This window comes from Acanthochromis polyacanthus, chromosome 18, assembly GCF_021347895.1.
Source record: "Acanthochromis polyacanthus isolate Apoly-LR-REF ecotype Palm Island chromosome 18, KAUST_Apoly_ChrSc, whole genome shotgun sequence".
Classification (NCBI taxonomy): domain Eukaryota; kingdom Metazoa; phylum Chordata; class Actinopteri; family Pomacentridae; genus Acanthochromis; species Acanthochromis polyacanthus.
Window position 1 is genome coordinate 2139748 of NC_067130.1, and position 14608 is coordinate 2154355.

The following is a 14608-nucleotide window of genomic DNA, read 5'->3' on the forward strand; positions in this document are numbered from 1 at the left end:
GGACTGGTTTCAGTGTTTCTAATGTTTTCTCATCAGCCGTGGTTTCTGCCAAAGGGATAGCTGCCTGGAGAATCGGTTTGTCAGTTGTGAAGCTCTAACTGATACTCTGGTGGCTGACATCCCTCTGCTTTGGTTTGATTTGAAGGCATCACTCCTATGCAGCTGGTCAGAGTGGGATGCTTGGTGGTTGGTGGCGTTTTTGTGCAAGTTATCATGGAGCGGTCAGTGTTTCAACTTTGTCTCTTTTCCTTTCTTTTTTTATTTAGTTGAAGTTTGCATTGATGCTAATGCTACTTGAAGCTACAGAGGCCTTCATCCCTCACCCGTTTCCATTTTAGCCTCTGGGTTGGCAAGCTAACCTCTCACTCTCACCCCTGACACTCGGTGTTACAGCTGATTCAAGGTGGGAGGACATTGATTGTATCCTTAGGCTGGCGAGTTGTTGCGACAATAAAAAGTTTATTTTAAGACAAAGATTAAAAAAAAAAGTTTACTCTGAACCCAAGTCATCTGAGACTCCACTGACTCAAAACCAGAAATTAGCAGATTTAAATGCACTGTCACACAAAAACAGTGTTTGTTATATGCTGACGATAAGCTAACTGTTATGAAACAGGTGGTTTGAACCCAAGCAGCAGGCAACAGACAGGCAGGTAAATTATAAAGAATTTATTAAACAGAAAATACAACAGGGAAGCACTCCATAAGAGAGGCACGGGGAATGAACTGAACGGGGAAATCCAAACTAACGGAAAGCGGACCAGACGGCCAAAGTGATAACAAAACTAAAAACTTAACTAACAGGGGAGAGGGGGGGCTCACAGAATGTCCGGAGGGTCGAAGACTGAACTGAGGCAGAGTTGAGGGAATGTGGCGAGGGCTGGGAAGCAGACGGACCAGGAGCAGACAGGGAAGGCTGAGCAGATTGAGGTAATCTAAAAGGGAAACTGAGTCCAGGGAGCGGCATGCATATTGCGGGTGCGGCATGTAGAATGTCCAACAGAGTCCTGACAGAGACGCGAGTGTGGCAGAGTACAGCATGTAATGTCCCAGCGTCAGTGCTGTACGGAGAGCCGGGTTTTATCAGACGCTGATTGAAATTCGCGCCGGCTGCGTCTCCAGCACAGCCGCTTGTCATTATCTTAATGAGCCAGCTCTCAGGAGCAGAAGGGGGCGTGACACTAACATGTGACTATAGCTTCATTGCTGTACCTTTATTTTAAAGGCTTTTCTTACTCTATTAGGCATAAAAATAATTTAATACAGTATAAGTAGACTTCAAAGGAATAAAACATTCAAATCACCACCAGGTACTGTTAAGGGTTGATTTAACAGTGAAATAAGCCATTTAAAAGGTCCTCTGCCTCACTGTCTAAACTAATAAAGCACCAGCATTGCATTGTTGAAATCAAGTTGCCTAGTTGTCACAACTATTCAGATTTTTCAGATGAGAGCTTGTTAGGCTCCTAATACACCCACGCTTCAGATTCTGACCCCTGAAAATATGAAAATAAAGTCGCATGAAGATCTGCTCTTACAGATTGCATACTTGTAAGGTTTGAGACCAGACAGCCAATGACTTATTTTGTTCCTCAAAGTGATTAAAAGATAAAGAATATTTTGCATTTATGAAATATTTTCCACCTAACCAGTGAAGTGAACCATAAGATTTCTCTTGCAGAGCTGTGGGAGCATCCATCCTTCATGTTTAGAATCCTTGTCCTACCATGTTCACATAGAGTGGCTTTTAATATCAAACCTGTTTCTGTTTTCAGTCATTATGAGACTTTTCAGATGCAGAACATTTTCGTTAAACTTTTTCCAGTGCTTGTAATTAATCAGGAGACTGCTTAAATACTGTTAGCAGGATGGGGTGTAAAAAAACAAACAAACTTTAAAACAATGAAGTGTTAGTTTACTCGTTTTGAGTTTCAGTACAACACATTTGCTCAAGAACATTGTAAAGACGGATTAAATGCACATTTAAGCCGATAAGGAAATAGCTTCTAAGAAAAACCATAAAAGATGCACCAATAATCTTAAAAAGAATCAAGATAATATATCAAAGCCTTGCTACAATCGTACAAAAATAGTTAACATTACCCCACTGCTAAGGTGGGTCACAAGGGGAAGACCAACACATGAATACAAGAACACTTTGACCAGATGTTTTGCTCCAGGCTATGTAATAAAGAACAGGTGTCACATGCAGGGTTTGCACAGCGATGGTGACTAGTGAATGCAAAAATAAGGCAATCAGAGAGGAATTTCAATACAAAAAGAAGGTGATGGGAGGTAAAAATTAGTTGTGATACTCGTTAAGTTGGCGTATTTGATTCTAATCCATTACACTTTTAGGGAGATGGACGGACAGAATATCGATCATCTTTCTCCAGAATCACAGGCTTCACCTTTAGTCACTGTGTGTCTGCTTATGTTTCTGTCAAAGTGTGCTTAATTTCTGTTTAGTATATTTGCTCTACTTATCCAACATGTGCTGGTTTTGGTTCTATTTAGACCCTTTGACACCCACAAGCTTTCTTCTGAATCCCCAGGGGAGCTTTTTAAATGACACCACTCATCAGCATCAAAGAGAACACCTCACTGATGCACCTCTGATTCTAATTTTATCAATCTGAAGGTGTGATGTATGCATGCTTGTTTTTTTTTTTCCATGTCACTGATTTATTTATTCTTTTAAATCATCCATATGATGACAAATGTCAGTTTTAAGTGTATTCTGTCACAGTATGATCTGTAGACACGTTTTCAAAGAGGATCAAGTGGTTTTTTTTGTTTGAAATGTGTTGGAAAAAGCCAACAATTTCCATGAGATGCGCTTATTTTTTCACATGACGTTCGGGATGGAACTACTGCATTTATTAAATTAGCTCTGGGGATACAGAACTCATCACCTGGTTGTCTGGTTGGTATGGAACATGGCTTGATCGCATAAAAGTTGGATTTATTCAGCTGACAAATGGAAATGATTCTTTGGGACTCGTGATGATTCTTCCGGCTTAGAAAAATGTAAATCTCTGCATGTTTAGAATATCCATAGACTACGTATTATACACTACTGTTCAAAAGTTTGGGGTCATCCAGACAATTTCATGTTTTGCATGAAAACTCCCACTTCTATCCATGTGCTAACATAACAGCACAAGGGTTTTCTAACCATCAATGAGCCTTTCAACAGCATTAGCTAACACAATGTAGCATTAGAACACAGGAGTGATGGTTGCTGGAAATGTTCCTCTGTACCCCTATGGAGATGTTCCATTAAAAATCAGCTGTTTCCAGATAGAATAGTCATTTACCACATTAACTATGTCTACACTGGATTTATCATTTATTTAATGTTATCTTCACTGAAAATAAAAATGCGTTCCTTTCAAAAATAAGGATATTTCTAAGTGACCAAAACTTTTGACTGGTAGTGTTCCTACAAGTCAGTCAGTCAGTTGCATCCGACGGAATCGGTGACGTAAATAAAGTTCTTCCTCCAGCTCCTTCTGTCCAGCATTGCAGTCAAAAGTTCTTTTCCTTCCAGACCAGTGTCTTCCTTCCTGAACCTTCCTTAATGTTGTGCTCAGCCTGCCAGCCCTTCTGACAGTATCAGGTTTCCAAAACAACCACCGGCTGCTTCGCTGTGTCTCTCACCACATGTCCATCCAGGGCTGGTCTATGTTGCCTAATGATGGGTGACCAGCGTGGATGTGAGCCATATAGCGACTTGTTGGTGAGGTGTGATTTCCAAAAGATGCCCCATCAATTCTTTCTGAGAGTGTCTTCGATAGTGACCAGGAGTTGGATCCATAGAGCAAGATGGATTCCGCTGATGCCTTGAATAATCTCATTTTCGTTGTCATTTTAATTGGAGATACCCATATTTTTGACAGAGAGTTTAATGCTCCCCAAGCTTGACTAGTTTTTGTTTCTATATCATGTGCTGTGTTGGTGTAGCCTCCAGGATATAGGAAATTGTCAACTTTTTTGATTTTGGACTCTTCTAGTGCTTCAATGTCTCCTCAGATGTTGGCTTAAGGTGCATGAACTTCGTCTTTCCAGCATTCAGGAAGAGTCAAATTTGTCTTGTTTCTTGGTCTACCCGATGCAGAAGGTCGTCTGCTTCACTGAGAGCATTTTCCAGGAGGGCAATGTCATCTGCGAATGCAAGTTCTGAGAGGGCTTCTTCAGGATGTCTTCTGCTTTGACAATGCTTTTGGGTTAGACCATCAGAGGGCAAGATTGCCTTCCTCAGTGCAGCTTAGTCTAAGCAGATGATGAAGAGGAAAGGTGCTAAAGGGTCTCCTAGAAGTTCTCCGGTGTCTATGGAGAAGACATCTGTGTTACCCTTAGTAGTCTTGGCTACCTTAGAAATGCTGATATACGTAACTTTCTATTGCTTCAACAACAGGAGGAGGGATTCCATATGCCAGTAGAATTTGGAACATTTTGCTTCTGTCAACTGAGTCAAAAGCCTTCTTGAAATCAATGAAAACCAGTACCTACAAACACATCTAATCTAATCTAATCTAATCTAATCTAATCTAATCTATAGTATAATATCATATCAACAAATTTCCTTGCTGTAGAATCAGTAAATGTTTTATCTATCTATCTATCTATCTATAATATAATATAATATAATATAATATATTGTTGATTTCTCACTGCTAGCTTGGCTTGGCTTCATTATTGCTTTAATCCCCGTCTTTCTCTTCTCCATTTACTCTCTCTCAACTTCCGAGTACCAAGAAATCAGAACATGCACAAACTCTCCATCCTGACAGTCGCATCCCAGAGCTTTTCCCCCTCCGATTTACCACTGGGCTCCATTTGAGCAGTCTAAGAGCTGTGCCTCTTCGTCATCCATTCATGTGGTCCTGTGGGAGAATTCTTTCAAGGCACATCACTTAGCATTACAGGGAGCGAATAACTCAAAAGGGACACTGGAGTGTAGTGTACATAGAGCCAGACAGCAGCGGCATACCGGTACAGGAACTCTGCGTTGCCTCTTTTTCAGAAGAAAGACCCAGGTCAGCTTTACACAAGGAATACTAAAATGACCTACACAGGTTGATCGCTTGCACACAAAATATCACATTTGTGTCGCTCTGAAAAACACCACTTTTTTGTTGGTTTTTTTTTGCACATTACATTTACGATTTACAGCCACAGCAAAGGCAGATTTAACACTCCAAATCTGTCATGATTTTTGAAACAGTGGGTCATTTTATTTCAGACAGCGGTTGACAAGACCAGGCTTCGCATTTCAGATTTGGCGGCTGAAATGACAACTGTTCCTGGCACGAATTTACAGCTGAGTCATTTGAAAACGGGAACCATTGGCTCCGTACGTGATGCTGTGCACAAACACACTGCATGTCCTCACCAACACTGTTGTGCTTTTTAAGGTTACTTACAAGAGGGGGGGAAAAAAGGTGTTTGTCGAATGTGATGCTATCTTGAATGACAAGTCTGGGCTTTGGAGAAGTGCAAACTTCCCCAAAATTCAGCAGTAGAGCAGGACGGAGCTATGAATGTTCGAGCAGCATTTAGGATTACTGCATTAGGAAAGTTAAAATGGGACTGGAAGGTAGCTGCTGGAAACGTTCAGCTTATATCAAAGTAGACAAGTACGTGGTTTAATCTGTTTCTTGCTCTGGAAACAGGCCTTCTTTGTATTTTTAACAATTAAATCCAACTCTCATTACACTTTTCGTCATAGATTGTATCAGCCTCTTGGTATACAGTTTACAAATGACTGAAAATTAGGCTGTAACCAAATTATTGTCCATTTACTGCTACTAAATTTGCATTTGGAGTCAGTGTGTAGACATTAATCTTACATTTACATGTGTTTAGCATAAAATAGAATTACATTTCTGGATAACAAAGCAGGAGAATAAAGTTTAGTGCAGGAAAAAGGAAGAAAAAGAGCAGAAAGTAGAGCACAAACCCAACTCTAAGACACAATTTCAAGATTTCAAACACACGCACACACACACACACACACACACACACACACACACACACACACACACATATATATATATATATATATATATATATATATATATATATATATATATACATATATATATGTATCAGTATAACCTTTAGAGATGCAGATACTCTGATAAACTTTAGCGAGTCAAAGCCCCTCTAGGGACAGATAAGATACAACCGGGGCAAATTTCATCAGGTTATCATATTCAGCCCACCAGAGACAATCCTTTATGATAAAAATCCTTTCACAGTGCCCATCAAGGTAAAAGGATAGTAGCCTGATGTGGTAGCCAGATGAGCTATAAAGATAGTAAATGCTATATGATAAATGTCCCCTCTGAGGCTTGTATTCCCTGAACCAGTGTAAGTAAAAAAAAACTTTCTATTTGCCTCAGGCAGGGATCGCTTTAACAAGGAGGAATACTCTTGGCAGGCACTTGCTGCTCTAAAGGCAGCGGCGTTTGCTTTTTTTTTCATCATATTTTGGTTTTTAAGAACAAGATGCTTTGATACTCACTTTAAAAAACAACATGGTGTGTTGTTGATTCATATTTTGCAAGTAATATAAAATGAAAATTTAAGTGCGCTCCAATCTCTTTTCATTCAGCTCGTGAGGGCAGCGATGTGAACATAAACACAGCTTTGCGGTACCCTATTTTATGCTCAGATTCTTTTTTAGGTGATGCATGAGGGGAGAATACAAGGCGGACATGACATTGGGTTACTGCTGCTGTGTAAAAGATGTGATTCACCCAGACGTCATTCCTCAGCTTAAAATACCATCAGGACTCCTCTGCTTCAAATGCCATCATTTTACCATTTCATGAGGTGGAAATGAATCATGTCACATTGTATAAAAAGTAAACCATGCTTTTTGTTTAGAGCACAGGGCAGTCAGTGACCCTGCAGAGGCTGGATATATATCAACAAGGACTTGTCCTTGGACGAGTCATCAGTATGCTGCACAAAAGTCTCCTGTCATTCCACTTCTTCCACACTAATTTCTGACTTAAAGACAAAGAAACTTCTGCCTAAAGAGGAAATTTTTATTAATTTGAGTCTAGTTGATTAATAATCTCTTATATTAGGATGTAAGCTTATTTTAAAGAGGAAATCTCCTTCAGCATCAGCCTTAAAAACTAGATTTTAACCAGGTAAACTGAATGAACTTGAAGGTTAAGATGTGTTTTAGGGCTTAAGCTGATTACTGTTGCTGTCGTTGTGATTGCAGTTTTCCTCTTGGAAATTCAACATGTGAAAACAATAAAATTACCAGCGTAGAGAAGCACAACAAATGCAAATGTCAAACCACACAGGTGCACTGCTTAGTGCATGTAGGCAATTAACATCCAGTCGTGCTCCGTGAGATGAAAAAGCAGAGCAGACCCAGTTGATTGAGATTTTGTTGATTCTGATTTTCTCACTAAATGGTGAGAAGAAATTATCTCAATTATTTTGAAAAGTGGATTCAGTGTTGGGGTACAGATGGCAGGAGCTTCAGTCACAAAGACAGTTCAGTTAGCTAAATAGGATAACATGATGATACCTTTCACGTGTACACACATGACATGATGGATAATGTACCCTAATTTAGGACACACATGCTGTAATGAACTGTACTTATATTTATACAGAGTAACAAGAGCAATCCGAGATTTCTGACCTCCACCAAGGGAAGATGTGGATGGTGAAGTTGGAAAATCTAAATCCGGATCCAGAATCCAGATCCTTATCCGGATCAACACAAAATTTGAATGGAGTCTTCCCTGGGCCAAGATCCACCTCTGGTGAAAATTTCATGAAGATCCGACAAGTAGTTTCGGAGAAATCCTGTCCACAGACACACACACAGACAGACAAATAAATAAACGGACCCGATCGCATAACCTCCTTGGCGGAGGTAATAATAAGTAACAGTGATACATTTCTGCTAATGCATACTCATGTAGTGTTTAAATCGAAGCAGTGACTAATGTGTGTTTGTAGAAAAGACATCAGCAAATAAAGTCAGAAATGGTGGTCGATGGCACACATTTGATGACTGTGATGCTCGTACATTAGTGTTATATTTAATAAAATACAGAAGACCAACTCTTCCTCAGGTGCCTGAGGTTGAGAGTTCAATGGCACAGAAACCATAATTGCTGGTGTAATATGCGGAAAAAAGAGATATAGGTAGATGAGTCACCCTTTCCCATATTCTCAACAAGTGGCTGAGTGCACATGTAGCGTACACCAAAAGATTGGTAGTCTGAATACATGACATCTACAGTGAGGAGATCTGGTGGCTCTGCTGCGCTATAGAGGACATTTTGTTGACATGGTTTGACTCTGATTGTTCCAACTTGTTGCTCCAAAGTTGTTCTTAGTGATCCATTTCACCCTTATCCTGTGATGAAACATTTCTATCCTGCTGGGAGTCGTTTCTCAAAGGTTGACAATCCAATAATCCATAGGATATGAAAGGTCACTGAATGGTTTGATCAGGATGTAAATCATGTGCTATGACCTTCAAAGTCAAACATCTCATCCCAGTTGAAGACGTCTTCTGATTTGGAGGAAGCAAGACGGGATAACTTTTTTGATGCTGAGGTCTGGGTCAAACAAAACACAGAGGTTTCTGGTAACAAGTTTTATATTGGTGGATAATGGACTGAGGTTGTTGTGTAGATTTGGAGGGTTAAAAAGTAGTGCTTCAGATTCTAATTTGTTTAATTGAAGAAGGTTCTGAGCCATCCAGGTCAATCTATAACTGAGGGACTTTTGAAGTCCATAGGATATATCTTGCATACATTTTTATTAAAAGTAAAAAAAAAAAAAAAAAAAAAACGCTTTTAATGTTCATTATGATCATGTCTTTACAAATTCCATCATTATTTATTATAGAAACAATCACTTATTAATAAATAATGACTGGATATCACTAAAATGTCAACTAAATAACCGTCCCAATTTAATAACAACCACCTTCTAATGAACTAAACAATAATAAAATGAGCTGATTAAAAATAATTTTGATTGTGTTCTTTTTATTAAGTTGAGATGATCATGACAGATATTTCTTTTTTGCCAATATATCAGATTTTATATGGAAAATAACTCATTTTATCTGTGTCTGAGAAATCACTTTCAACTAAGTTTCCCATTACAAAAACACCTCTGCAGGAAGTGTGTTAATTCCAGATCACATGACCTGCTCCACATGATGTCATTTCCTCCTGAAGAAAAGACTGGAAGACTCCAAGGCTTTCTGACTTATTTAATATAAAGTAGTGAACAGGTTTACTACAATATCTTTATGAATAACTTCACATTTCAATTTAACTCACTTGTATAAATAATATTTAGAAGAATCTTTCTCTAAAATGCCATGTGGTGTTTGGTTATAGGCGGCCATGTTGAATTTAGGCCTGAAAAAAGCAAAAAATGTCAACTATGATAGAAAAAGTCCACCAATTATATATTGACCTGTCCAACAGTTAATGTCACTGAGACACTGAAAATGAGTAGACTTGTAATGAGGTTTTTCAGAACAGTTGTCTCATATGTAATAACAAAAACTGCAGTATGTCTCTGAACTGTACTAAACCAAAGTGCACAGTGGAATACTCAAGTACAAGTACCTCATAATACACCATGTAGTTACATTCAATAAATAAACATGCCACAAGAAATTACATCTAATCGTTATGGTTAGCCCGTCTAGACTGTGATTTTAATGCAAACTCATGTCCTTGTTTCCAGACCATAGCTGAATTCAAAAACAGTCAGCAGAGACAGAGCGGTCCTGTGGGTGTGTCGGTTCAACAACGGCAAACTGGTCTCATTAGAAGAATTCAATAGTTCATTAAAGAGTGGAGTCAATCAGGATGGAGTGTTATTGTAAGCAGCAGGCTGACTTTGGGGTTTTGCACTTGCTGGCTGCTCCCTCTACATGCATGAGAGAAAATGGTCCACAGTGGCTCCTTCCAAGTGGGAAAAAACCACATGCACTTATGTGTTCAGCTTGTGTTCGTTTCTGTTGCAGCTGCCCTTATTCAGCTCCACTGTTCCACTGTGACGTCCTCGTAAGCTCACATTTCTACAATTAAACACTCTAAAATGTTACAGATGTCTCAACCGAACACGCTAAACCCTATAATATGCGACCTTTCACTAAAATGAAACGCTTCATTTTCAAATGAAGCGTTGTGAGAGCGTTGTCACTTGTCGTGTGAAAAAAGACAAACTCCCCAGGTAGCTTAACATCTACAAGCTACAGTGGAAGACACTGACCTTCAGACAAACTAGTGAAGCTGTCAGGTCGGCTTAAAACCTGTTAAAGATGTAGGAAAGCCGACAAGGTGGTGGAAAGCCACATTTTTGCCGGTGAGCAAGGTGACACGATAGAGATATTTTGGAAAAGGTCACGTCAGTTACATCATTACCCCCAGAAGGCATATCGAAGAGGTGTGCATCTACCTGCACCGAACGGACTCCGGCGCTTCCCTCCTTACATTCACACATATCCGTTCTGATGGAAAAATGTACGTCTTCTTCGGTGTTGGGGTGTGAGTGTGTGCTCTGGTATCTGACACTCTCAGACAGGCAGCAGCATGGCTCAGTGAGAGAGATGGCGTGATCACCGGACCGTGGTCTGTCTTATGCTGTCACACACACAAACACACTCTAGACAGCCACTGAGGCCACCGAGATAATACACCTCTCCGGTGCCGGTTTTAAACCATTAAAGTGGGATTTTTGTATATACTGACCAAGAGTAAAAACCAAATCGGACATTTAATGCCTGTAAATCCCTGAAACAGAGATTCTAAGGTGCCTGGATAAAGATGATAATGAAGAAAAAAGCAAGCCAGCAGAAAACTTATTTAAAAATGTACACTTTGCAGTTAACTTTATTGTGTGATTTGAATTTTCATGCACTCTTCCTCTGTGCATCGTATTTTATGAAAAAAATAATAAGAGGATTGGCACAGCACCAATTAATGGTTAAAAAGGACTCTAACTTACAGTCAGTTTTAGTGTTTAGATCAGGGATGTCAAACTCATTGTAGTTCAGGTTCCACATTCTGCTCAATTTGATCTCCAGTGGGCCGGATAAGTAAAATGACAGCATATTACAGATGACAGAGTGTCTACAAAGGAACAAAACATTTAGTTATGATCAAAACAGCAACAGTCAGACAAAAAAAGACAAAAAACAACAAAAAGCAAGACAAAATATGATAAAAATGAGGCACAAAATGACAAGAACGAGAACAAAATGACAAAATATGAGACAAGTGACACGAAACAAAACAGAAAAGAGATTAAAAAATTAAGCAAAAAAATACGAAGCGCCAAACACTGGACAAATGACAAAAAACAGGACAAAAAAATACACAAACGACACAAGCGAGACAAAAAAACACAAAACGATACACAAAACAATGAAAGAAGCGATATACAAAATGAGAAAAATTAGACAAAAATACAAGCATGACAAAAAGGAAACAAAACGATGACATGAGACACGACAAATCTCAGAGAAAACAACAAAAACAAGACAAATTATTACAAAAATGAGACACAAAATGACAAAAGAACAATGAGCAATATAATATTTCTACTTTATGGTCAAAACAGCTTCTCCAGAAACTGTTTTAAATTTATAGTTTTACAAATTTACAATTTGCAGTTAATGTCTTCTCTGTAATTTTTGCATTTTACAAAATTGGACCCTCTGGAGGGCCAGTTTTGGCCCGCATGCCGCATGTTTGACACCCCTGGTTTAGATAGTTTTAACTTGTCATTATTCTTCTTGTGGCTATCCTAATCAGTTTAAATGTACCTCTGGCCCATTTGTCAGACGCCTCAAATGGCCTGTTGTTTTGTGTCCAAAAGTTAGAAGCGGTGCAGCATCATGTTGTTACACCAAAACCTCTGGAGGAGCAGCCTGGAGTGGATCGATGAGCCAGCTGAGCATGTAGTGTAGACAGGGGAGACTGCTGTTCATCTACTTCTAACAGCCTTTTCTTCACACCATAACCACAATCTGTCAGTATATTTAACCTACTGATTTCTCTCCTAATCCTGACTGCAAACAACAATCTTTGACCTTTCTCAGATAATTCACAAAATTCAAGGTCCACTCATTGCCTCTTTGAGAGCTTTTGATCATGTCGCATGGTGACGCATCCCACCAGATGACCATGTAAGATGCTCTTAAAGTCAAGCATGAAAGGTCAGGTTCAGGTTTGACGTCAGCACACATACGATGTCCTGAAGGGCTGCTCAGTCACAATCACTGGAATCTGAGCATCTGGTTGCTGGCGTGAAACATGTGGTCTTGCTTCTGTTTTGATGATACTCAAGCAGATTTCAGCCTCATAAACAAGCCTTTATTACTATTATACTAATCACATTCAGCTTCTGCTCTTTTATGTCTTGCTGTCACCCTGATGCTGGAAGGTAACTTGGATGTATTACACACATATAATGCAGCATGATGTGTGGAATGTTTGATGGAGGATCAATATGCAATTACATTTGATGCTGGTCAAATGTATTTTCTTTCAATAGAGAATAAAGGCAAAGGGTTTAGAACAATGCTCAAACCCAGTCTGAACAACCGCAGGCAGAAAATCCTATCAGATGTAGCTTAAAAAATATAAGCTACTGTTCATACCGCACAGTTACACAAAGGTGTAATACATATACATTGTAATTGGAAGTCCATATGAAAATAAGAAAAAAATTATTTCAAGTCTCTTTTTCAGTCAACTTCTTGTCAGTACATGTATTTTTCAGGCAGGATTAAACAAATTGTTGTCTAACTATCATCATTCTTGTGCATCAGTAGTAGTAGTAGTAGTAGTTTTACATTTACTGGGTGACAGAGCTACAGAGAATAAAATGAACTATGATATAAAGCTGAAGACTGCAGCTGTTGCTTTGGATTTGACTAATACGAAGTCCATATTTAGCCACTTTTTGACTTTTAGTTGGTGCCTCCCACTGACCATCTTTTACTGAATTATAATAATTACATACAAAAATGTTTTCCTAAAGATATAACACTTTTACTAACTTCTGGGACTGTCAACCTGTTGCCTACATATGATGTTTCTTTAGCTGTTCTCATCTTCCCCTACCATCATTCTCTGATCACTTTCTTCCCTTACGTTCCCCTTTTTCTCCTGACACTTGTTTCTCTCTTTCCCCTTCAGATTTCTCGCCAACACATCATTTGAGGGCAAGAGTGGTTTTATATCCAGAGACAGTCAAAGCAAGAATGTCATCCCTGAGGCCCATCACTACATCTGGTCCCTCCAACTGGACCCCCTCGGCCAGCCAACCTGGACCCGCCTGGGACGCTGGCGCAAGGGGAAAGTTCTGATGGACCAGGGGGCCTGGCCAAGCCATCCGGGGTCCGGAGGTGGAGTAGATTGGCGTCGATCAGCCCGGCTGCACATGAGAGTGGTGACCCTGGTGGAGCACCCGTTTGTATTTACGCGTGAGGTGGACGGGGATGGGATGTGTCCGGCGGGCCAGCTCTGCCTGGACCCGCTCACCAACGAATCTTCAGTTTTGGAAGGACTTTTCCAGAACCTTGGAGGACCCAACGGCTCTGTTCCCACAGATCTGAAGAAATGCTGCTATGGTTACTGCATAGACCTGTTGGAGAAGCTGGCAGAGGACATGGGCTTCACCTTTGACCTCTATATTGTTGGTGATGGGAAGTATGGGGGGTTCAAGAACGGTCGCTGGACAGGATTGGTGGGCGATCTGCTGAGTGGAGCTGCCCACCTGGCAGTGACATCTTTTAGCATTAACTCAGCCAGAAGCCAAGTCATTGATTTCACTTCACCTTTCTTCTCCACCAGCCTGGGGATTCTGGTAAGTACTGCTCTTCTTATGCTGACTTCTTTTTGCCCTCATTAGAGTTTTTTCTCCACTTCTTATTCCTCATTTCTGCGACTCTTTGGCCTATCTCTCTCTGCTGTGTGTCATTGACCTCATCTCAACTCTCTCTCTTGGTATGCTGCTGGTCAGTATCACTATGGCAGAGTTTTATTACTGCCAGTCCGACGTTATTGGATTGTAATGCAATTCCAATGTGAGATGATTACTATAGGTGGATTCACCAGGTGACAGGAATAGTGATGGTGGGAATGACTCTCTTCTTGATGACATGCTACTATAGAGGTATATGTTCTGCTTTAATTTCAGTCAATGTCTTTTCTATTATTTATGTTTTTCTTTTTTTCTCCCACAACACCAGCATCACAAGCTGCACCTTTTCTGGTAGTTTTGCATTCTATTGCATTGATTTCAATGATGACACCAATGAAACACATGCATATTTGTTATGAAAAATAACCATATATTTAGGCTCTTTCATTTATCAAAAATTTTCTGCAACGATGACAAAATCTGCTGGGTCAAAAAGTATAGCTTCAGCAACTTAATTTATAAGTTTTGGTGATGTAGAAAGTTGTGTGAATCAAACTTTCTCTGATGTATGGCCTCTTACCTTCTTGTGGGTGATTATGATTGACTACAGCTGCTGACTCTTCTGAGCCAGTTTTGATATACTCATCAGACTTAGCTA

General features: G+C 39.7%; 1 protein-coding gene across 1 annotated transcript in view; it reads left to right on the plus strand.

The window, feature by feature from the left end:
- The window catches only part of grin3a (glutamate receptor, ionotropic, N-methyl-D-aspartate 3A), a 59496-nt gene that overhangs the window by 17400 nt on the left and 27488 nt on the right, over positions 1–14608 (plus strand). The window contains exon 3 of the mRNA XM_022204821.2: positions 13224–13893. Within this exon, the coding sequence (XP_022060513.2) occupies positions 13224–13893 (670 nt within the window). The remainder of the gene's footprint in view (positions 1–13223; positions 13894–14608) is intronic.